At 51.9% G+C, this 23,822-nt stretch overlaps 3 protein-coding genes across 3 annotated transcripts; 2 read left to right on the plus strand and 1 right to left on the minus strand.

Annotated features, from left to right (window-relative positions):
• Positions 1-897: 897 nt before the first annotated feature.
• On the plus strand, positions 898-2,584 carry HER10_EVM0012710 (uncharacterized protein). The gene is made up of 3 exons (XM_035482098.1): positions 898-1,513; positions 1,566-2,198; positions 2,263-2,584. Exons 1-3 carry the CDS (start codon positions 1,024-1,026, stop codon positions 2,400-2,402), a joined length of 1,263 nt encoding a protein of 420 aa, XP_035335478.1. The 5' UTR covers positions 898-1,023; the 3' UTR covers positions 2,403-2,584.
• A 559-nt stretch (positions 2,585-3,143) lies between these two features.
• HER10_EVM0003080 (Rad17 cell cycle checkpoint protein) lies at positions 3,144-6,027 on the plus strand. Its single transcript, XM_035472766.1, has one exon. The coding sequence runs from the start codon at positions 3,262-3,264 to the stop codon at positions 5,893-5,895; it is 2,634 nt and encodes an 877-aa protein (XP_035334771.1). The 5' UTR covers positions 3,144-3,261; the 3' UTR covers positions 5,896-6,027.
• Positions 6,028-13,815: 7,788 nt separating this feature from the next.
• HER10_EVM0003645 (protein phosphatase type 1 complex subunit Hex2/Reg1) lies at positions 13,816-17,525 on the minus strand. Its single transcript, XM_035482934.1, has 2 exons — positions 15,854-17,525; positions 13,816-15,806 (listed from the first exon to the last, which is right to left on the minus strand). Exons 1-2 carry the CDS (start codon positions 16,549-16,551, stop codon positions 14,774-14,776), a joined length of 1,731 nt encoding a protein of 576 aa, XP_035334818.1. The 5' UTR covers positions 16,552-17,525; the 3' UTR covers positions 13,816-14,773.
• Between the last annotated feature and the right edge of the window lie 6,297 nt (positions 17,526-23,822).

Below are 23,822 nucleotides of genomic sequence, written 5' to 3' on the forward strand. Positions count from 1 at the left end.
TCGATGGGCTCACTGGGCGGCGCCGTTACATAAGCAGAAAACTACAGCTGAAGGTGTCCATCGAGTGTCAGACTGCGAGATTGCTTGTCTGGAGCGTGGGTGAGATTCATGGCCATCCTTGAGGATGACCCTGGCCTCGACACCTTTTTGCTTTTGCTTCGACAAGCTGCCGTGAAACCTAGATAGGAGGTCATGTCTAGGTCCGGAATACGACTGCGTGTTGGACAAGGGAACTATGGGTGTATTTATATTGCTTCGACAGGCGGCATCTCAGAGACACGGGTGTCTTTGCAAGGAAGCATGCCACGCCCGTGTTACCTTCCGCAGCACCATCTACGCATTTCCGCGTCTGTCGAGAGCTTCGCGATACCACACAAGGCTTGTTACCTTGAACTATCAAGGCCACAAGAAGTTGGGTGTTACTATTTCATAGTAGCGTTCTTGTCATCTGGCTTTTGGAAGCTGGTCTTTGCACTTCATTGATGGTAATGATGATAACGACTAATTATGAGAGCATCATTTGTTGAGACTCTCAACAAGGGTTGAACAGTGACGATGAAAACAGCGACTGAGAAACTTCCTAAAGATTTAGCATAAGTCTTGCATTGCACATATTATTAAGCAAGCCGAGATACGGAAGAAAGAGGCAGCGCCGGGAAGGGCCCTCGAAAGAAATGCCTTTGCTGGTGTTCCGTCCCCGGACGACCGATAATTAGCGGGGCAGCCGGCCGGGAATGGCGGGGTTGAGAACTTGAAGGACGGTGCCAACGCCCAGCGGCTTGGGCGTGGGCGCGCTGGGCACTTTAAAGTGCGCCGAGGTGGGACGGTCCCTGCAAAAAGAGGACGTGCCCGCACTTCCCTGCATACAATGGCCCCACTCAGTCAAACCCATCAAACGTCACTTTCCCAACGCTTCTGGGAGGGTCGCGCCATGTCTTTAACGGCAATTTGCATCTGCAGCTCTGTCGCAATACTTCTCCCTCTTCCAACAATGGGAACTTCTTGAAGGTCTCACTTGCGAAAATGGCGCCCAGTCTTCTCTCCTACGTCCCAATCGTCAACCTCTTCGTCTCAGACGGCGAGAAGGCGCAAACCATCAACATCCCCCCTGTCGAAGTTCACGATGTCGAGACCGACCACGACCGGCGAGCTAGATGCCTCAAGCACCTGCTGAGGGCCAACCACGTCAACCACTCCATAATCTACCACAACCTCCAGTTCGACAACCACACGGCACACGTGCTTTCTTCCGCGTATCTGCTGGGCGCCAACGACCGCCAACTCCAAAACATTTACGAAGCCGAAGCGAAGGAGCTCGAGCCATGGAAGGAGTCTCCCGCCGAGGTCACCGACGATGACTGGAGAGACCTCCTCGGCGACAAGACATACCAGAGAGCCTATGTCGACTTCTTTGAGGACTCTTTGGCGAATAACTCCTACGAGTGGAAGAAGGTCGTCGACGAGTTCATGTTCACTGGCGACGAGCCTCTGGTCCATGGGCTTATTGGTGGTCGTGCGTATGGCCTGGAGGAATGACGAAGTACATTTGCTGACCCCTCATGTAGTTGGCCACCCCCTCATCCACCTCGGATACGCTTACGAGATGAACTCCAAGGAGATCGCGATCGAGGCACTAGCATTGGCTGCCACGCAATACAATTTCTTCCACCAATACCTCGACGAAAAGAAATTCACGAAGCCGTCACCGTTTAGCTCAAAGTCAACGTTCGAGCTGATTCACAAGGTTGCAGATGACAAGCGACTCGATGGGCTGTTCAAGGAACCATCCTTGGGCAACCTCGACGTCTTGTTTGCAAAGCATGAAGACGTCGTCCTGGAATACTGGAATGCCTGGACCATCACAGACCCGGTGAAGCAGTTCGAAGAGTCACAAGAGCTTGCCGTCGCGCTCCTCGTCGCAACCATACCCCGCGGCACCCACGGATACAACTTCTTCACAGTGCATCTCCTCACAACGAGCCACGCCGTCCGAATTCTTCTCCCGGTCATTCCGGCCAAGTTTCACATAAGCTTAGTAAGGGAGTGGTGGTTGCTCGTACTCGGTGTCTATATTTCCCTGTTGCGGCCAAAGATCGACCCCGATAATGTAGAGACGGACTTGAAGCAACGTCACTGGGGGCATGTTGAGCACGAGGCTTTGAACTCTCAATGGGCCACCGACGCTCATTATGTTAAAGGTCAGTACTTGACGCATGCCCAAGCCCTAACATGCAGAACTGGCAGAACTGACAAATTTCGCAGCGATTCGTGCCATGAAAGAGGCTTCTAGGACCTGGGGTGATGTACATGAGCGGTACCTAGCGTCTGCTCTGACGTTTGTTGACAACTTCCGTGGGTGGACTTTTGGAGCTGCGGACCTGAAGTCTGGTGGTTATTATTGAAGCAACCATGCTCTTGGGAACGAAATTGTCCTGATTCGTGGCACATAACTGGGAACAAGCTGGATTCACTTAGCTTGGACTGTCTTTAATCTAGCTCTGCTGTACAACACATATGGGTACATAGCATGGGAATGACTTTGAATGTGTAATGAGAATGTCAATCTGTCAAACTTTTCAGCTCAGACTTGTAGAGTGACTTTCTACTTTGTCTAGTAGATGCATAAAGTCGTGCGGGAGCATCATTGTTAGTGGACGAGGGATTCGCTCTATTCCGTGACGCATCTGGTCTCATGTCCTGAGGCCTTCCATAATCACTTTGATTATATTTCCAAAATTCAGCTAGCTCTATGGTCGGTTGAAGGATGGTTTCCAGGAAGCTTGAGTAATGTATAATCCTCATTCCAGCCATGCTGGTCTCGCCGAAATGTGTCTGCCTTCTGCTTTTTGAGTATCATGAACTTAGGTGAGACTACGGGATACAAGCATTGAGGTGAGCTTGCCACTAAAAATGGCAGGTACGGCTCCCGCCAGGTACTGACAAGACCAGATGATTTAGCGACGAGTTAGTGTCCACTCGCTGTAAAGTGCATCAAAGTGGGGGCCAGATCCAGATTGGCGAGGCTCCAAAATGACGAGGATGCAGCTGTGCTTTAGCCGCCCGCCAAAAGCACCATACCTAGGCAGAGAGGTAGGTAAGTGCATGCTTGGTCATTCTTTCTTGCAGATTGTTCACAGCCTGCCCACGCCTTCAACATCCCCGAATCGCCAGGCAAAAAAAAAAAGTCAGACGCGTCGGTCGGCCTGCAAAACTGCAGAGAACATGCGCTCATGTTGAGCTTCTTTACCACTATCCTGCCCAATGGCTCCGCCAGCCAAACGAAGGAGGCGCAATGTCGTCGAGTCAGACGATGAGGAAGACCTACCCAAGACGAATACACTCACGAATTTCCTCCTTTCCTCGCCCACCAAATCAGATACGCGAGGCACGACTGCATCTCCCAGTCCAACGAAACCACAAAGCCGTACATCCGATAAGCGTCGAACCACTGCGGCGCCAGCTATACTTCAATCACGCAATGTTCCATCGAACAAGAACACAAAGAGCCCGAGTACCAGCCCCGAGAAGGCCAAAGGGAAAACGTCGAAGCGCGTCAAGGTGGAAGAGAAGGGCCGTAATGGGAACCTCATGACATTGTTCTCCAAGCAGGCATCAAAATCCAGCGCAAGACCAGCTGCTCCTTCGAGGACAGTACCTCTTGACGACATAATAAGCGACCCGATATCCGAGGACGACGATGTTGCAGAGCAGAAAGCTAGCACCTCTAGCATTGTCGGGCAGAATGCGCGGAAACGGTTTCGAGATAATACCCCCGTCTCGTCTTCAACAGGTCTGGCATCGAGCCAGAGGTTCCTCAAGCCTACGCGCCCGAATAAGCCGGCTGCTCTCGACGACGATTTGCGACCTTGGTCGGAACGCTTTGGGCCCATTAACTTGGACGAGCTGGCGGTACACAAGAGGAAGGTCTCAGACGTGAGGAAGTGGTTGGAAGATGTCCTCGCCGGACGGATGCGCCAACGGCTTTTGATTCTCAAGGGTGCTGCGGGATCGGGAAAGACTACCACCATGCGACTTCTAGCTAGGGACATGGGCTACGAGCTCCTGGAGTGGAGGAATCCAACCGGTGCACTTGGCGCACATCTTGGGTACACATCAGCTTCCGCTCAGTTCCAGGAATTTCTGGGCAGAGGCGGGAAGTTTGGCCAGCTGGATACTGATCTGACGACCGAGGCACCACGTCCTGCCAGCACGAAATTCGACTTATCAGGGAAGATCATCCTCGTGGAAGAGTTTCCCAACACTTTTTCAAGGTCTTCGACAGCCTTGACCTCCTTTCGAAACACCCTCGTGGAGTACTTGGCGTCGAACATGCCCTCGCTCTCAAATTACGGGCGGCGGTCTGCCAATGAGCCCATCACGCCTGTCGTCTTGGTCATCTCAGAGACACTACTGACCACAACGTCAGCTTCGGCAGATAGCTTCACTGCCCACCGATTGCTTGGCCCCGAGATCTTGCGGCACCCTGGGACACGGGTTATAGAGTTCAATGCCGTTGCGCCTACCCTGCTCGCAAAAGCCCTGGAGTTGACCGTGATGAAAGAAGCACGCAAATCCGGGAGGAAGCGCACGCCAGGACCTCAAGTGCTGAAACGCCTGGGCGAGATTGGGGATATCCGCAGTGCAATCTCTTCTCTGGAATTCATGTGCTTGAAGGGCGACCAGGACGCGGATTGGGGAGCCAAGATTGCCTTGAGCAAGCAATCCAAGGGCGCCAAGGCGGGCATCTCTCTTACAAAAGGAGAAGAAGATACACTAGAGCTCATTTCTCAGCGCGAGGCGAGTCTTGGTATTTTTCACGCGGTTGGAAAAGTGGTCTACAACAAGAGGGAGGAAGCGCCCTCAACGTCGAATCCAGCTGAGCGCTTGCCGAGCTACCTCGCGCATCATTCCCGCCCAAAGTCATCAGAGGTATCGGTCGATACTCTGGTGGACGAAACCGGCACAGATACGCAGACCTTCATCTCTGCTCTTCACGAGAACTACATGTTCTCCTGCGAGAATGTGCCTCCCTTCGACGCGTCGACACCCCTGGATTACGTCAACGGATGTATAGAATACCTATCCGAGAGCGACCTCCTCCTCCCGTCGTGGGACTCCTTCTTTGGCGGCAGGGGCACTTCCAACTTTGGCAAGGACTCGGGAAGCCATGTCCTTCGGCAAGATGAAATTGCCTTCCATGTCGCCGTTCGCGGTATGCTCTTCTCGTTACCGTCGCCCGTCAAGCGCAAAGCCTCGACCGGTGCAAAGGGTGCGGACGCCTTCAAGATGTTCTACCCGACGAGTCTCAAGCTATGGCGGACAAAGGAGGAGTTTGAGGGCCTTGTTGACGTCTGGTCGACGAAGCTCATGAAGGGAGAAGAAAGTGCGCCGCGGAAGAGTCTCACGGAGGGCGCCAGCGCGTTTCGAAGACCCAAGCAGGCGGATATGGGTAGCTGGATGGCTAATCACCAGTCGAAGCCTAAGTCAACTCGGGAAACTTCGTCAAAGACGGACGGGAGCGCGGCATCGGCGCCGTTGCTTTCTCTCGGCAGCTCGGCTCGCAGGGAGATGCTCCTCGAGCGCCTGCCATACATGGCCTCCATCGTCCGCGGACGCAAGTCGACGCTGCACTCCTTCAAGCTTAAGGATCTTGAAAAGGTTGTGTCGTTTCAGGGTATCGGCCCGCAGACCGGCGACGACGATGAGGCAGAGGCTGAGGACGCGCAGGAGAATGATGGTGTGATGACGGGTGACGCGTGGGCTACGGATAAGCCGTCAGAGGAGGCTTCACCTCGGAAGAAGGGGTCTGCGTTCCGGCCTAAGGGCGATGGGTCAGTTGCTGGATTGTCGGTGCAGAATTTGGTCATTAGTGATGACGATATTGAGGATGACTGAGGACGATTGAAGGTGGACTACGTGTGGTGAAGGAAGAGAGATGGTTATAGATTTGTACAAATACGCTCCGGAGACAAAGAGTGTTTTCTGGTTGGGCTGGCGAGGAGTTATTCTTGGTGTGGGCAAACGGGGTTAATGTTCTAACAGGATGAGGGTTCGAAGTAGGAGGTAACACTATGGAGAACGGTTTCTCTGCAAAGGAATATATAAAGGTTGCACCATGTCTTGATCGTCGTATGATCTCTTATACAGTGTTGTGGTTGAGAGACTGCTCTTTCCAATGCCTGTGAGTCAAGTGTTTGGTGTTTTGCTCCGTTCGTGAGAATTGTCCGTCGTCGGTATCAGCGCACATCCTCGAAACCCTCCCGTCCTGCGTGACCGCCAGGCTCTTCAAGAAAGTTATCTGGCTGCGGCAGGATGGGTGACTAATTCCGCTTCAAGGAAGACAAGTAATAAGCTCTGGTGTTTCCCTATAAAAATGCCGCTGTTGGCTGCTTTTCTGGTGAAGGGAGGCAAGCCAGTGTCATATGGTGTACATTTCTGTGCGCGCATAGTCGTCCCTGTTCTGAAGCAAAACGACATGTCTGCTTGACGGGCTTTCCGCCAAGGGAACAAGTCTACATCGATACCTCGGCATCTCCCACCTACTTACATAAAGCCTCATCCCTTCACTGAGCTTTGCTCGTTGGTAGTATTCAGACTGGAATACGTAGAAGGAGAGGACAGATTCGGGAAGAGATAAGCTGGGGAACATGTCTAAGTGCGATGCATTGAATGTTGTCTACCGCTAATTCTAAGGAATTGGAATCCAGTAGACATCCAGACACTTAAAGTGCCTCTGCCAATAACCAGCCTAATGGTCTGCGGGGCTGAGGAGTCAAAGGTTTCTCTATGAATGACCTTTTATAAGCGCTACCGGATAACGGAATTAGCCATGGAAGGCATATGGGACTCGTCGCCGATCGATTAGACCGAGGAAGATCATCGTTTAGAATCGGGACTCGCCTCGTGGTGGTGAAGGCGTATCCGTTTCTTGTGAGGCCGTCGTTATCTATGATTGCATTCGGACTTGTGAGTCAAGAACGAGTTAGTCCTGTTCAGTAGCTCGTCTCTCTACTGATGATGATCCCCTCAGTTCATGGTTGGTAGGCGTGCTCATGTACACGCTGATGCTTCAGATTCTTCGGTATTCGACTTGGATTTCCTCAGTTGTACTGCCGCCAAAATATGTTAATACATAGCCGGCTCCAACTTTTGGCTCCCGGAAGCCGTCTTGATAGCATAGGGGTATTCGCAGAACGAAGACAAAGCGGTTCTCATGTGGGAACGGCGTCTTGATGGGCATGCCATGTACATCTTCCTGATCCCTTCCTCTGGACTATATCCGCCTGTTCCGTGCATGGAGGAGGACATGGCTGTTCTTGAAGCACCGCTGTTCATGAGGCTCAGAGTAATCAGCAGCATCCCATTGTCTTGTATGATCCAGAACGAAACTACGCACGTTGCATCTCGTACTCGGTTGAACGGTGTACGCCTGTATTTGGTCCTCAAACTGAGGTATCGAAGATAGGAATGCCAGCACTGGCAGTTTAGATATCGCGACAACGGCCGGAAGTAATCAAATACACAACCGACCGCATTGTCGGTTCTTGTAGATTCAAGAGACGTCCATGTCGCGAAGCGATTATGGTTATAACTGTCAATTGCATGTGGCTACTACTCAACGGGCGCCTTCAGTCCACGTTTGATGAAACTTGGTTGTGAGCTCTGCTCCGATCCCACGTTACTGCATGTATCAAAGAAACATGTTCCCAGAGAGTTGTCCTCTAAAGTCTCCTTCTTCTCTCTTTCTCCTCAAATGGCCACTTGTACCGTGCCACGAAATTGGCCTGATCGGGAAGAAGTCGTAAGATATGGCTTTCCCAGCTCATCGATGATGATCTTCTTGACTATTTTCAATTGTTAGACTACCCTGGTGCCTGTTTTCTTCAGTTTATTACAACTAGAATACTCTATTAAAGGTGATAGGCTAGAATCGGACAGGCTGTTTGGTATGAAGACACGAGAGTCGCTGACCGTTGACTACTCTGTTAAATTTCCAGCATGCCTCTCAACGAAAAGTTTCAAATGACAAGAGTTGGAAGAACCATGACATGTTTCTGTGTCTGCTGCGCCTCGTAAGACTAAAGGCTCTACTGCCTAATGTAGCTCTTGCTTCTTTATATACAATTACTTAGCCCACGACATCTTTAGATCCAACACGATGATAAGCCGGGGTTTTCATCGCGACGCGTCTCGATTGGCGTTTACTCCGGACCCGGAGTATTCATGTGTTTCCAGCACTAATAATATGTTTTCGAAGCACTGTTGAGTTTCCTGTCTTGAGATATCGTCCTCGAACTCTACTACAAAGTACGTAAGGGCCTTGTGGTATTTGAAAATTCCAATATGCCCTAGTCAACCCAGCAGTTGGCCTTAAGTCCTCCCTGTATCATGCGAGGGCTGGCTTACGGGTTGGCCGAAGAAATGCAGCCAGATCCTTCTATTCTCAGATCAAAGGAACCGCAAGTCATTCCAAAATAGCCGCGCCCGCATCTGTGTCCTGTGGATCGGTAAGTAACTATGGATTTGAGTCTACTAAGCACAAAGAGAACCTTCAAATATTTGATCCTCCGACTCAATTATTAGTTTCCTGTTATTTGAACAAGACGAAAGCGAGTGATTTGAAGCAGTCAATCTCTTCAGTTCGGGCCACCGAGAAGCGTACCGTTTAGACCGTTTTATCAACGTTGAATCTCCCTGGTCGCGAACGTACAAGCAACAGTTCTAATGACAATGGCGGGTCAACTACCAAATTGTCATGAGAATAATCCCACTACATGCTGTGGCGGACACATTCAAGACCAATTAAATAGCCCCAGCAGGGACAAGAGACTGTCCCTCAAATCCTGGCCATTAGCTTGAGTTGTTGCTTGAGCACCACAAACCATCTCTTCGATCAATCACCTTACTTTCTCGTTTACATTCTGACGCAGTCTAAGCAAGAATCCGGACGAAGGTTAAGACTGCTGCCTGGCTGAACATGTCCGAAAGCAAGAGTAGAGAGTTGCCATCTCACTAACATAAGTACTCTTTGTATGCGAAGACTCAAGCCTGAAGCGTCAAAGTCCTGAACATCGAAATTCGACATCACATATCGCTACTTTGTCAACAACTTTCCTGGTAGAAAGTAGCATCATTGGGTTCTAGACTTGAACTCCCAAGACGCTCTTAAATCGGTCTTATCATCTCCATCTCCAATGGAGAGCATTACCTCCTTGGCCTCGTCAACCCTAGTGAGGCTCCATCGTCCTTAGCTGCGGCTACTTATCAAGTAGCCCTCCATCTCGTAAAAGGTCTGCATCCCGGGTAACTGATACAACGGTTCCGCTCGCGCGGCGGCAGGAGCGTTAGTTAGCCTCGAGTCAGTAGTGCTACATATGCCAACCTCTATATCAAGATTGCAGGGTTCCCTCAACTCTCAATCGCATGTGAGAAGAGCCTACTCGAAACTGTCGGTGTCACTAACAATTTCCTATCAAAAGGCAAGTACGACACGACAACCACTTTGTAAGCCATGACTTGGGAAAACATGCGAGCGTCTAGTCAGTCACCGAACCTCACACGCCGTCGACTGTTACAGAATGGGAATCTCTTATCCACCTTCAGGTTGCGCCCTTTCTCCCAAGGTCGAACTCTGTCGGCATCAATGCGTACAGCTACGCAAGCACCACTAGATACCACCACCCCATCACCGTCTAAAGGGCGTTATTTCACATAGACATGACTGGTGCAAAGACACCAAAGGTTGATGATCAACACAAACACGCCTGTCGTCAATCTTGACTCCTCGAGTCTCTCTGCTCAGGGCAGAAAATCAGATCCACGCAGAATTCCATCATCATCCCTTACAATTACGAAAGACCGTCACACATTCACGCCACACACCCCTTTCACCCCTCATGTTTGGTAGCACAGAAACACAAACACAGACGTCGCTGGACAAACGGGTGGAACAAGCGGGTAGCCACCAAAAGCCCAAGTCCAGATCAATGTCTCACTGATCCCACCCACCCCCAAACTTCCTCCCATCTCCACGTTCTCTCCGCCTCTCCCCGTGGAGAAGCGTCACGCAAGGGAGTCGGAGACATTTGCAAGCCCAGACACAGGGCATGGTAACGTAGCGTATCCGTGAGATAAGGACCCCCAAACTTTGAGGGGCGTCAAGCCATGTCTTGATCAAGAACTCAACTCACGCCCCATTTCCCCAAGATATGAAGTAAACAATCCAGATCATTCTCCACAACCAGGGAAACAAGGTGTCTCTTGATGTCCCCACGCCCGGCGCCGATGCCATCGAGACCAAAAAGTGTCCTAGGATACTGCGGCTCCCTCCCCTAGGCTATCCAACCTCATCGAACAGCACACCATCCGTCCCGACAGAGTGTGTACGACGCACCGAACGGGCACGCTTCCATATCCAGCAGTCTCATTGGTCAATGGCTCACCTCGTCCAATCCCCATTGTCCAAGATAAAGCTACGGGCGTATGTGTTACACACTCGAATTCCCTCAAAAGGCCCATGATAACAGAAACCACCACCACCACACAAGCGCACACCATCCTGCCGTCTAAACCACACCCTCAGACTCCTGTCAGGTCTACCTCCTCAGGTCGCTCTAGACGTGAGAAACTCTCCCCTAGCTGCTTTGCTAGACCTACACACATCAGTTGTACTTGGAATCGCCTAAAGTTATAAACAGCCACTTCTCACACCTACCCCTTTCGACCAAGGAATTCTCCAAGCCCTTCCAGAGCCGCCTAGCCGCCATGGAACCATGGCACGGCCCCATAGGGCCCCCCACGCCTGGCTGCGCCATTAACTATCTCCAATGTAGGCAACATACCCTCCATTGCTCGCCCGTCGGCCTCCCGCCCTTTTGCGTCAGCGCACATATCTCGGATCCGTCTTTCCGTAGCTGATGCGTAGCTATCTCATTCAATCACTCGCTCGCTCTCTTTACTTCCCTCCATTTCATCGATAATTCAAACTAGCTTCGTGCCTCGTTACACCAACATACGTCTTCTCGATGCATCTCGCCGGCGGGATAAGACTAACACTGCACACAGCGCGATCACCTACGCACTCCGGCTCCCGGCTCAGCCACTCACCACCACGCGGTCTGGCAGACGGCATTTTTCCAACTACGCTTCGCTGACTAAACTCGGCACCGCGGAGGATGATCGGCACGGGGGTCGTAAGTAGTCAGTCGAGTTGCCCAGTCCGAGCCCTTTTCCTCGGCATCCATTCACCGAGGGAAGGGGGTCTCAGGGCACCACAGGATAGGACCACGATACACAATGTGCTGTAAGAAGGGCGTACAAGAAGCCTCTTCCAGGCCTCCACCTATTCAGCCACTTACAGTGAATGCACCGCAATCCCTCTTCTGGAACTCCCGAGATCGTCGCTGCAACATGTACGTAAGCAGACGCAGCATATGCGACATGTAAGTAAAAAAACCCACGCCCAAAAAGCGGGTTTCTCTCCGGCCTCGAAGGGGATGATCGACAACGGGTCCAACTTGACAAGCGGAACCACTGCCAATGCGAGTTGGGTAATTCGCCCTCTTCTTTCTCGATTTCCAGGTTCCGTTTTTTTCGCCACCTCCACCTCCGCACGAAGCTCATCCTCTCCCACCAAACACAGAAAACACGTCTCCAGACAACAACTCCGGTCCAATCCCCTGTTTGTTTCCCCCTGTTATGCGTGCGCATTCTGACCTTGCAAGTCCCCTGCGCTCCAGGACCCTGATTTTCAGTGGGGGTGTTGGTGGGTTGGTGCCAAAAACTCCGCGTCCTCCCGATTACCGTTCCGTTTCGGTATCATGCTCTCATCGTGCATATCATCACGAACTTGCCACATGGATCCTTGCTTTTCCTCTATTCACCTTGCCACGGCCTGCCACGAGCCTACCCGGTGACCTTGAGTGTTAAAGTGCCACTGCGAATCGCCGCTCCGTGTTGGTCACCCAAATATCGGTGCAACCCGCAATCTAAAATCGTTCAAAATCACCGAGGTAAAAAAGAAAGACACAATCAGAAAGGGTAGATGGAATCGTCCGATCAATGTAGCATTGGCTACCTCCCCTGCCCTCATTCCCCCTCTCTCTCCCCCAGGATTCTCCGCGCGTAATCTGAGATGGACCCTTACTCAAACACCCCGATTCATGAGATAAGACGTGAACTTTCCCGTTTCCCACTTTACACACTTCAGCCCAAAACTGAACAGAAACCGAAAGTGAAAAAGAGGCTAGATAGACAGAGAGAGTAGTGACACGCATGTTGTCAGATAAGCCTGCATAAACGACGACGATTCAGGGCACTGCATGTTTCCCAAAAAGTCCAAAGGAGGAAAATCAATGGAAGCTGGGGGCAAAACCGTAAAAAAAAAAAAGAAAAAGCAAAGTATATGCAATGTCGTACATAAAACACTGATAGCAACCAACAAAGTCCACAAACTATGGTAAAAACGCCCCGAAGGACGAGATGGCGCAAGGTAACTTTGAGCCACGTATTGGACCCTGAACATCTTTTTCTGCTTACAGAAAAACCTACCTTGCTGCACACGGGAAGGGGGAAAAAAGCCACAAACTTGTAAATAAGAAAAATAAACATGTGGTATCGAAGTTTTTAGCCGTACAGCTTTCTATAGGAGCCCCCTTCCTCCCGGTCAGCACACAAAGAATGGCGTTTACATCATCAGCCACCAATATCACGCTTCCCACACCTTTCTCGTCACCGTCACCACCACCACCATCACCACCATCAACCTAGTAAGCAACACTTGTATAGACCCCGGAAGGAGCCGATGGAATCTTTGAGTTCCAACGTAAGCAGCCTAAAGGCACCAAATATCACATCACATCTGCCCAAGGTAGAATTCTGTCAAATCTCATGAAAAATACGGTGAAGTTGAATAGGTAGCCACTTAGATAGGCGTGTCGAGGAAAGAGAGAGGGATCTCCGCAGGGGTTCAAGGGAGCCTCATCACCCAGACCCCATCAGCCGCATTCCAACACCTCACCTAGGTAAACCCACTTCGGCCTTATGCTTCCCCCTTCCCAAGGCTCAAGCACACCTAGATCCTTAGCTAGCCATCTAGCTCACCTCCTCCCCGTCCTCCCCGTCTCCCCGTCCCGTCCGTAGAGGTCCCCAGGGTCTCCCGCGCGGTCCATCACCCGGGCGGCCGCGGGAAGCCAAAATACATACCAAAGACAAAACGATCCCCAGATACACCAGAGTAGTATATTCTCTTCGCCCCCATTGGGGGTGCCCAGGGCAAACGGCAGAGAGAAAGCTAGAGTAACAAAAAGCCCACGATTGTATCCGTAAATACGAATAATCTAGAAGCACGTCATCCCGTGCCAAAAGAAAGGAAATCCAATATACCTATTCTCTCTCATCCAGATCCGGAGCACATAAAAACACCCTCGCACAACACCACTCTGAAACCTGAGATCCCCCTCTCCTTCCCCCTTTCCGCCCCCATGAACCTACCTATTTGCATCCCACATTACGCCGCACCTTATCAGTAGCAGGAGGCGTCAATTTTCCTCGCCTCCATGGCGGTCAAGCCCAATACCCAGCTGTCCATCCCCATCCCTTGCTTGAGCAACCCAGAGATGGACATGGGAAATAAGCAACTATACTGAGACATTGGAGAGACTGGGAGACATTTGGCGTAATGATACACGTAAACCACGAGGTTAACGGCCGGGACAGGTACGAATGAACAAGCACAAGTACAACCACTCTCACGGTCATGATGTGAGCATGTAAAAAATCACCACGAGAGACGAGAACAAATAGTGTTAAATCGTGTGAATTTTGGCACCTTTGCCACGGCGAGTTCATTTGCTCGAGCCTTTTCCCACCTTTCTATATACATTGGGTCCGGGTCTCATCCAGGTGTGTTTCGTTTCCAATCGGTGATACACGATTGTACGCCACTTTCCCGCTGCATCATCCCTTGATACCTATTGGGGGGTTTTGCTTCCTGCAAGCCGAAGCCGCCAAGAATGCTCGACATCTCCACGCAAGGCACGCCGAGCCCGATATGGACAAGACCAGCATTGCGGACTCGACGTCAAGTTCGGAGCTATACCGCGGCCCCCAAAATTCCACCTCTTCCCACGGCGCAAGTTACGAGTGCCAGAAGCACGCCTAACCCGACTGCACCACTCTGATGAGACCCAGCCAACTCTTATTGTGAAACGAGCCATTTTCTTTTGTTTCCCGTCCATCTTTCCCCCATTGCGCCATTGCTGAAACCCAATACCTGGACCCAATTCGCGTGCCAGGCCTTGTTGGTGAAGACCAACTGGTACCCAATATTTCCCCAAAAATGATTGTTACAAGCATATTCCGTGTATCGTCATTAAACCCCCACGCAACATTCCTTGTTGCCATGATAGTGAGGGCATTGACCATTCCATTACCATGATTCGCAGGCCTAAGCGCCGGTATCCCACCATGTGTCATTCCTTATGGGACTCGCGACCAAATGTGATGGAGCCGTCGACTCGCTGCATGATGATGCTCCCCGTGTGTGATGATGTGATTAGACCAAAATCGTCCTTGGGCCATTTGCGTTGACCTGATTACATCCTCGTGAATGCTTCAAGAGATGAAATCCCACAAACTTCTCGCAGATGCATGGGGATAGATGCGTCTGCTGTTCTCCGTATCGTACACCGACTACCAAGAACGACGTGCCGATTGAGTTTCGCTGGAGTCGAGCAAGAAAAATCCGAGCTCCCAACCATCTTGACTGAGCTCTTTACTTCCTCCAGCCCACATTCCAAATGACATGAGCAATATCCCGGGCTGTATTAACTGTATCAATGACCCGGCCGATGATTCCTTCGTTGGAAGATGATTCCCCCTCTTCATATGGCATGAACATACCTGACGAGGTCCGACGCATGCCAGCTGGTTCGGCGTTCAGACTGTTGGTGGACGATGATCGTTGTAAGCCTGTAGACTTGTCGTCGGTTTTTGTCGGTGACTGCCAACCCATGGAAACGGCCTCCTCCTCTTCATCGTCATCATCGTCGAAGAAAAACTTGCCGGAGCCCTTGGAGGGTCGAAGGGTTTCTTGGGAAGAGGATGGTGACATGATGGGGCTTCTGTACGATGTGCTGTGCTTCATTGCTGTTTCTTGTGGCTCGGGAGTATCTTCGCGGTACTTGAGAGTGGTTGATGGCAACATCGCAATCGTCTTGCCCTCGACAGCCGCGGCAGCCTTGGACGACTTCCTTCTGAGCAAGGGTGCCTTCTTCTTTGTTCGTGATCTCTTCATCATGATAGCTCCTTCGTCAGAATCGCTGTTGTCGTAGCGCTCGGTGTCGGCGTCATCATCGTCATCTTCGCCCTTGATGTCAACTGCGATACATTGAGACACCTGCTCGTTGAAATGAATGTGCTTCTTTTCACTGCACGGCGAGATGATGCCGGATGATGTACTTGACGGGCACAGGTTGGAGCTCTCACGGCTCAGCCTCCTCGATGAAAATGGAAACGTGACGTAGTCTGTGGTGGCTCGCTCCAGTGTTGGTCGGGCAAGACGTCTGCGTCCGTCCTTTTCTTGAGCCTGGACTGCCGCGGCAGCCTGCTTTAGCAGAGAGGACGCGGATAACGACCTCTGCAGCATGACTTCCGACATACTCCTCTTCTTGAGGATTGGCTTCTTGTTGACAAACGAGTTGTTCTTGGTAAGCCTAGCACTGTTGGGGTCGGTGGTGATGGGGTTCAAAGTGTTTGGACCCGTCTGCAAGGGTCCATAGAGCCAGGTGACATCACAGTCCTTGAGCCTGCCAGGAAGTTAGTTTGGACTGATTTACGCTTCCACGGCACCTACCAGTTCAGGGTCTCGGGGGAGACGGTTTTCAGGTGGTTCTTCGCCTTCATCCAGGTCCTCCAAGATGCGTTTTCTAAGCGAGCCGCGTTGCTGTATTCGGATCTCCGGGACACAATGAACTTCCATGATGACCAGATATCCTCCTCTTTCCAGTTGTGCGAGAGATAGTCAACGTGACGCGAGGGTTGTGCTCGAACAGCGGTATCGTCTTCAGCATGTTCTACATCCAAAATGAACTCTGGTGTGTTGGGCCTTGATGTGTTTCCTTCGGTGTCGTTGTCGACAGGTGAGACAGTGTACGAGTCTCCAGTCCGGGGACTTGTTGGTGCTTCAAGGTCTTCAACCTGGTCAAAGTAGCCAGACTCTCCATAGTGAGGGATGACAAAGTGGTCGTTGGCGTGCACTGCGAGTTCTAACGTGTCGTCGCAGTCGGATGCAATGGAGACATTGCTGGCCGGTGTTGAGGAGCAAGAGAGGTCGGTAGACTCGGCGTGAATGGTCCTGGGAGATGAGGGGGCAGAAGACGGTGCTGAGTCGGGATACACCTTCGCGTCCGCGAAAACATCGCTGATATGGCTAGGGGCGGGAGTAGAGTGGAAGCTCGCTTGTTTTGTGACGAACTTTGGTTGTGAGTGCGAACGTCGCAGGTTAGACGAGGAGAAGTAGGTATTCTCCTCTGAAGATAAAACGACTGCCATCGTAGAGGTTTTTGGGCGAAATTGAGGAACGTTAGTTCCTGGTCGCCGCTAATTCAGTACAGAGGCGAGCAAGATCGATCATAAGTATCCAAGGGGAAGCTGAGGTCGTCAGATGTGGTGTTGGTGTTGGTTTCGTTATTGCTGTTGTAGGTGGATAAGATGGAGGTGATAGCAGCAGGTCGTAGATCGTGGACCAAAGAGTCGGTAATCGGAGCGACAGCTACGCAGGACGGAGAGGGGGCTGTTTTGTCCGGGAGGATGACGGTCCCTTTTTCTTATTCCTCCCACACCAGGCCGTTGGTTGTACCGTGCAGGTTTTTGGTGGCTCAGGACCTAGCGCGGTGGCGTCCCAAGAAACAAAGGCGGTGACTGGAGCGATGCGCGGGGGATTCGCCAGTGGAAAAGGCGGAGGAGTCGTAGATCAGGTAGGGCGAAACGGAAGAGCAAAATTGGCTGGCGCTGGCTTGGACTGAGGGTACACACGCGTGAGGGTCAGTGACGATGGTTTCGAGAAGAGACGATGGCTGAAGTAGATGATGTCGCTGCAAGTTTGAAAACACAAACGAGAACGTGAAAAACCAGGCGAGTCGCGGACGGCAGCGGGAGGAAGCGGGAGGGAGGTGGTTTGTATATTTGCTCGAGTCTCGAGTCGGGTAGGTGGAGAGTGAGGACAAGAAGAACACCCGAGGTGTGAAGGGAAGAAGGTATGGGTGGACGGATGGAAAAGGGTAGGTAAATGTAATCCTATGGAGAATTTGGGCTGCTGGATAGCCAGAGACAGGGTAGGGAAAGAGAAAAAAAGGTAAAAAAGTAAAATACTGGGTAGGGAAGCGGATCGAGAAACTGGAACGACAACCGGCACGTTCGAGCCCCAGAAGCTGATTGCAGGTCTCGTTCTTTTGCCCGCCCCAGTGGAGTCTATCAGTGGGTTAGGAGGAGAGAGAGGGAAAAAGGTAGGAGAAAGAGTGGGAGTCCATAGGTACGGACACCACTCACGCAGACGTACGCCAGGTCAGGGCAGGATGTGGACCGAGGAGGGGGGCGTGAAGACGAGGAGGTACCGGTATCCGTAATGTACGCTAGAGGCGCAGACGTATTAGGTCCTGGAAAGATGGAAGATGAAAGGGGGGGGGGGGTCCAAGTCAATGAGGAGGGGGTCAGAATGCAGAAAGGCAGAGCGAGGAGGGAGAAGAGAAGACTCTGAGAGTGAGGGGCGTGGGAGACGACGCTCCGGGGTGTGTGTGGCAGACACGGTTTTTTCTTTTTTGCCTTTGCGTCTGGTTATTCAGGAAAGGCCTCGATGGTGCAAGCAAGGGTGATGGTGGGCAAGGAGTCCAAGGGGTGGCAGGGGGAGTCCTCGTCTGCGTGGAGAAGTAGCGATGACTGGCCCCGGGCTTGAAGGCAAGCAGTCACTGTTGGAGACTCGGAGATGGAGAGAGAGAGAGTACGGATAGTAATTAGAGTGATGGTTGATTGAGATAGAGGGAGATGAAGGCTTCACCAGACAGAATTGAACCTCACTCTGTGGAACCATATGAACAGACAGACATACATACGCCGGGGAAGCTGGGGAAAGTGACGAAGAGAAGGGCAGCAGGAACCTGAAGAGAAACATCTGGAGACTTGCGAGATGCTCTGGGGCCCGGGGATGAACAATGTGGATGGGACTGCGACGTGGACGTGGACTGGGGAGGAGGGATCAGGGCACTACCATTAGCAACAGGAAAGCAACAAGCAAAACAGGTGAATGTGCGGTGCTGTTGCGATGCGAAAAGAGGTACTTTGCCATAGTTCGGCACGCCACCGAGTAAGTCAAACCCCCCACTTCCTGGCACCCCCCTGTTTCTGGCACCCACAAAAACGATGGGATCACAACCCAACCTCCTCATTACTATTAACTATTGATCCTCAACCACACCCACTACAATACAACTGCCAGCCTCACTAGGGCATTCAGAGTCGCTGGATTCAGCCGTAATAACCTCCTTTTCACCCGCTTCGATTTGAGCCCGATGGATATCCCTGATGTTCGCAAACTTCGTGTTGGGATCGATCTGAACAGTCTTCCTCTTCCTAACTGCAGCGTTGGTAACTTGAGCCCTCAGGTGAGCCAGCTGCTGCTGGGCAGCTGCCAGTTGCCAGGCCTGCTCTGTGAAGCCTTTTTTCACCTTCCTGAACAGCAGCCGTTGAGTGCTGGTATCATTGTCGAGTTGGGTGTATAGTGCAGTTGACCGCTGAGCTCTGCCAGCTTCCTGGGTGTCGACCAGACCACTGCAGAGGAAGCAGAACCCATGGCTCAACAGGGGTAGTTTGTTGACCATTATGGCATCGCTTTTGCCCCGACTGGTTGGTTTGGGTGTGGCTTAGCAGAAGGCTCAGGTAATACCATAGGGTTCATCAGGGCTTAACCATCGCTACAGGGTGTAGACCAGTCCACTTCCAACCACTTCTGATGTTCGAGACTGATAGACCAGCAAGTCGAGCCTTCTGGTAACAGTCCAGGAAGTTCCTTTTACCTATAATGGTAGAGTCGTTCCATTGAGACAAGTAACCGAGCTCCTTCCGATAGGCTGACTTAACAGGGCTGAAGACAGACTGGTCAAGTGGCTGGAGGACATGAGAGGAGTGTGGTGGTAAGAACAGTAAATGGATATTGTTAATATAGCAATTCCACATGAAGTCTGTCGTCGTATGACTCCATGCCCATCCACAATCAACAGTCGAGCCTCGCCCTCAGCCTCGGGCATAGTCTGTGGGATAAACACCTCTCTAACCATTCAATGGCAGTTAAGTCTGTAGTCCAGCCATTATCTGTTGCTGTAAACTCCCACCCATCGTATGGAACCAGATGTAATGGAAACCACTGTTGTTGGACCGTCTTCCCTTGAAAATGATAAGAGGACGAAGTGCCCTACCCAAGGCTGAGATACACTCAATGATAGAGACCCATGCCCTCGACCCAGGTTGTTTCTTGCGAACAGACGTCGTCTCAGCCATGCCCAGCACTAACCCATTAGCTCCCTGACCCTCGAGGATGCCAGTCTCATCCATATTATATCTGTTGGCTGGTTTGATGTCCTTGATCTCAGGGATAGCAAGGAACTTAAACCAGTTCCTAATGACCTCAGTAGATGCCCCATTAACGCGTCTAGAATCGATGGAACGACTTCTCTGAACCTTAATGATAGGGTTCCTTCTCACGAAGGCATAGATCCAGCCTTTTCCTAATGGTTTGGTATCCAGCAGCAGCCAGAACTCGCTCTGCGAATTCCTTCACCTGTTGGTGCGTTGCGCGAGGCCCAGCGAAGCCTGAATGCGAACCCATTGTGCCAGCTTACTCTCCTGGTCAGGAGACAGCCTCTGCCAGTCAGCAAAGCCACTTTCCTAGTCTGACCACCTTGGAGACGTAGTTGGAGGGTTGATCGTGGTATCCCATACTCCCTCTTTGACTCTTGCCGTTTGAGATGTCCTCGAGAGCCTGACGAAGCTGATCTTCGGTATATTGAGGCATTAGATATAGAAGAAGGTATGTGCAAAAAATGAGCCCATTTGGACTCGAATTGAAAATGTTGTGATAAAAGGAGGTTGGGGGTGGGCATTGCGTTGTGGTGGATTTTCGCGTTTTTGTGGGTGCCAGAAACAGGGGGGTGCCGGGAAGTGGGGGGTTTGACTTACTTCACGTACAAGGTAGTTCCTTACAAACAGATGGACCTAGCGATACGTACTCTTGTATCCCATCAAGTGCCTACCTACCGTGGTCTATCTCGGAATACCTTGGAGCAAGTGGGACAACGACTCTCTCTCTCTCAGTCTTGTAGCCACTTAGCAAGGACGAGATACGTGGAGGTGGATGGGTAGCAGTAAATGGACGTACGCACGCAGGCTTTACGTCAGGTAGGCAGAGTGGCCGGAATGACGGATGCAAGTACAGGGTGAATATACCGGTATATATCGGGGTCGTAAAGGAGGCAGGTATGTATAATACCGAGGAAATTCAGGGCAGTGGAAAGTACAGAAGCTGTGCGAAAGAGAGAGGGAGACAGCAAGAGAGAAAGAGGCGCAGGTGTACAGTAACAAAGTAGGGGCGCAACGCAACGCAACGCTATGCTGCGCTGCGCAAGCGTTTATCAGACCCCTGCAAGCCAATGCACACACCAGAGATGCAAGTGTGGCAGCGTGCAGCCAGACCGACAACTGGGGTGGAAGTGGTAGGGTATCGGAGTAGAAGAGATCCAAGGTGCAGGAGACAGCGAGCAACAAACACACCGGTACCTACCTCAATGTCTATTCGTCGGGGCTTGTCCAGCAATGCGATGATGCTGGTGATGGTGATACCGGTCGTGGTGATGATGATAATAATGAAGGGAGGGGAAACTTGGCTAGGGAAAGGGGCCGTGAGGGGGATGCATAATGTCTAAATATCTGTGCCTCGTGGATTGGAACTCCTACATCCAAATTCAGGCATGTATAATTGAACGAGAACAAGACACAAAACGGCGAGGCGGCGAATGCGGCGTCCGGCGAGTGTTCGATTGATTGGCTAACAGCACCCGGAAAAGGTCATCGAAGCAAAGATGGAATCCGCAAGGAGCCAACTAGGCGCAGTGAGGAGATGCGGAGGCGGGAAGATTGGGGGGGCTTCCTCATTACAGATACACATGATGTTCAAGGGCAAACTCCAAAGGCAGAATAGAGAGACATTGACCTCAAGTTGGATTCACCCTCCCCGGAACACAAGGGATAGACAGAGCTCAAAGCCTCAAGCACGGACTGAGAGCGAGCAGCGATTGAGTAGCCCTCCACGCCGTCCGTAGCGGCGGCCGGGATAATAAACAAGAGACATGGAGGATGATCCGGGGCAAAGCAAGATAAGGCCATTCGAGGGATATTGGCCAACGTCACTCGGGCAGTAAGCCATGGCCCAGAGACGACGACGGTCTCAGCAGGGACAAAAGCTCTCGCAAGAACCAATTCGTCCCGGCCGCGGACGCGCGGGTACGACAACCAGGTGAATCGAAGACCTGCACAATAAATGAATGCATGCCAGTGTCTAGTGAACGAGGCCACCGGAACGGACTTGAGAATGAGCGTGGACTGTCCGTTACCGCAAGGAGGTAGTGAGAGACTGTGTGGGGGACACTCGTCCAACACTGTAGCCAGACAGACGAGTATACGAAATGCGTCCGGCTGGTAAAGGCGGTCGTGGCGGTCCTGGGGAAGTGGAGGTTGTAATCCCGGAATGCCACGATACATTGGACGAAGAGAAAGCGAGACAAGCTCGTCGCGGATGTTGTGCCAATGAAAGCATGCCTGTGTTGGCGCATTCGCATCCGACAGTGCCAGCACAAAACATTACTGGCGCAAGTGACGAGACGACACATACTTACCCAGCCAAGGGTACTAAATGGGGAACCCAAGAATCGATGGGTGGAGGAATGACGGTCAGAGGAGTGAGATACCCAGTGATCTTCAGGTTTCTTGGTCTTTGATGGTCTCTGATCTTTAGCCATATCCAGGTCATGAACGCCCGTCTCACTTTTGTACTCCTGGCACAAAGACGTCAACGTGGGGACGTTTGTCGTTTTGTCGAACCATGTTGGATACATCGACTTTTGTGTGTGCATGACACAAATTCGTTTTCTCGAGGGAACAAACGCAATTGCAAATGCCAACAGCTATCTGCATGACCCCAGGCGCTTGACCGACGGCAGCGCTTTGCAGGTTACAACGGCGGAAACCAGCGTGTATCTCTTCAGTAAGGAGTACAGAGGCATTTGATTCGAATCCCTCTTGGCTGGAATGCACTAGGTCTTGACGAGGCCTGAGCACAGTGAGACCTCGTGATGAAGCCAAAAACCGCTCCAGTGTCGATGGCGCAAGTGGGATAATGGCAATGGCAATACCCAGTGACCTGGGCCAAGTTGCGATCCTCGGATGGTCGGACGCCTCAATGTCTGAGGGTTCGAGCAGGGCCAGCTCCCCAGCCCCAAGCCCCGAACCAGTCCAAGTCTGGCCCAGGGCTGGCTAGGCAAGCCTCAAGCGAGGGAAGCAATGGGCCTTCTTGGCTGCCTTTCGGCAGGTTCGAAATTGACAGGGCGACTGTGGTCCCAAACGACAGGGGGGCCTTCGGCTGGACCCTAGGCATGAGGGCGAATGGAGTCGAAAATTATTTTCGAAAAGAATTTTCCCCCATCTGTCGCGCTCTCGCCCCGGTCAGATCCCACGTTGCTGCACCCACTGACGGCGTGATCCCCGCCCTCACCCTCGAAACCTCTCCGAAGGGCGGGGTCAAGATGGTTGATGTCCTTATGTCTCGCCCGTATGATTCTCGTTTTCCGCACAAGTCCGCGTAACAATCTTCAGGGTCCGTGCCGATCCCGGGAGACTCAAGTCGCCGCCGTCGTTACCGGGAGGGATGGCCGCTCAGGCCGAAAGACCATCTGGCCCAAGATGGGGATTCCAAGACAGGCCTGGACTGGATCCTCTGGCGACAATAGGCGGGTAGGAAAAGGAACGACCGAGGAGGCCGAGAGGTGATATCAAAGGTGACAAATATGGTGCGAGGAAACCCCAAGGGTTTTTTGATGCACTAGTATCAGACATAGGGCGCGCTGGCAGGAATACGTCTTTTTCTCCCTTTCGCTCTTGAAGTTTGGCCACAGGTTTTTGGATGCCGTTTGTAAAGCTCGGATACCTATGCAAGTCGGGGGTTTTCTCGTGCTGATCCCGCCTGGAGGTTCTAGTCAACGGCAGAGATGTCGGATGCGAATGACGTTAGCTGGCATCGATCGTGGATCATTGCCCAGGCAAGTAGAGAGCAATCCAGAGTGCCTATGCTCGGCATGCAGCGTGTCTGAAGGTATGGTGTTGAATTAGAATTGAATTAGAACAAAAGATATCCGTACTCTCTGCCCTGATGTCGAGCAAGGAGCAGGCGAAGATCCAAATCCAGAGCCTCCTTCCTGCGCTGTGCGTCTTTCGGACTGGCCGTCCAAGGTAAGAGGGGTACGTACAGAGTCTTAGTAAGGCGAGGGCTAGCCGAACGTCCAGGGTCACGTGGGGGTGTGTATCGGAACCAGAAGGTCCAAACTGTCCCGCAAATTCGCCGGATGATGTGGGCCCTGGTCGTGGCTGGCCACAGATGGAGACTTGCGCATGACCGGAACCTTTCCCCGGGCTGACGGTCTGGTCACTCGGCGCTGTAATTTAGCGTGCCATGGACTTGGACATTGCGGGGCAAGCAGTACCTCGCTAACAATTACGCGCAGGGC

Source organism: Colletotrichum scovillei (assembly GCF_011075155.1).
Source record: "Colletotrichum scovillei strain TJNH1 chromosome Unknown Contig00004, whole genome shotgun sequence".
Lineage (NCBI taxonomy): Eukaryota > Fungi > Ascomycota > Sordariomycetes > Glomerellales > Glomerellaceae > Colletotrichum > Colletotrichum scovillei.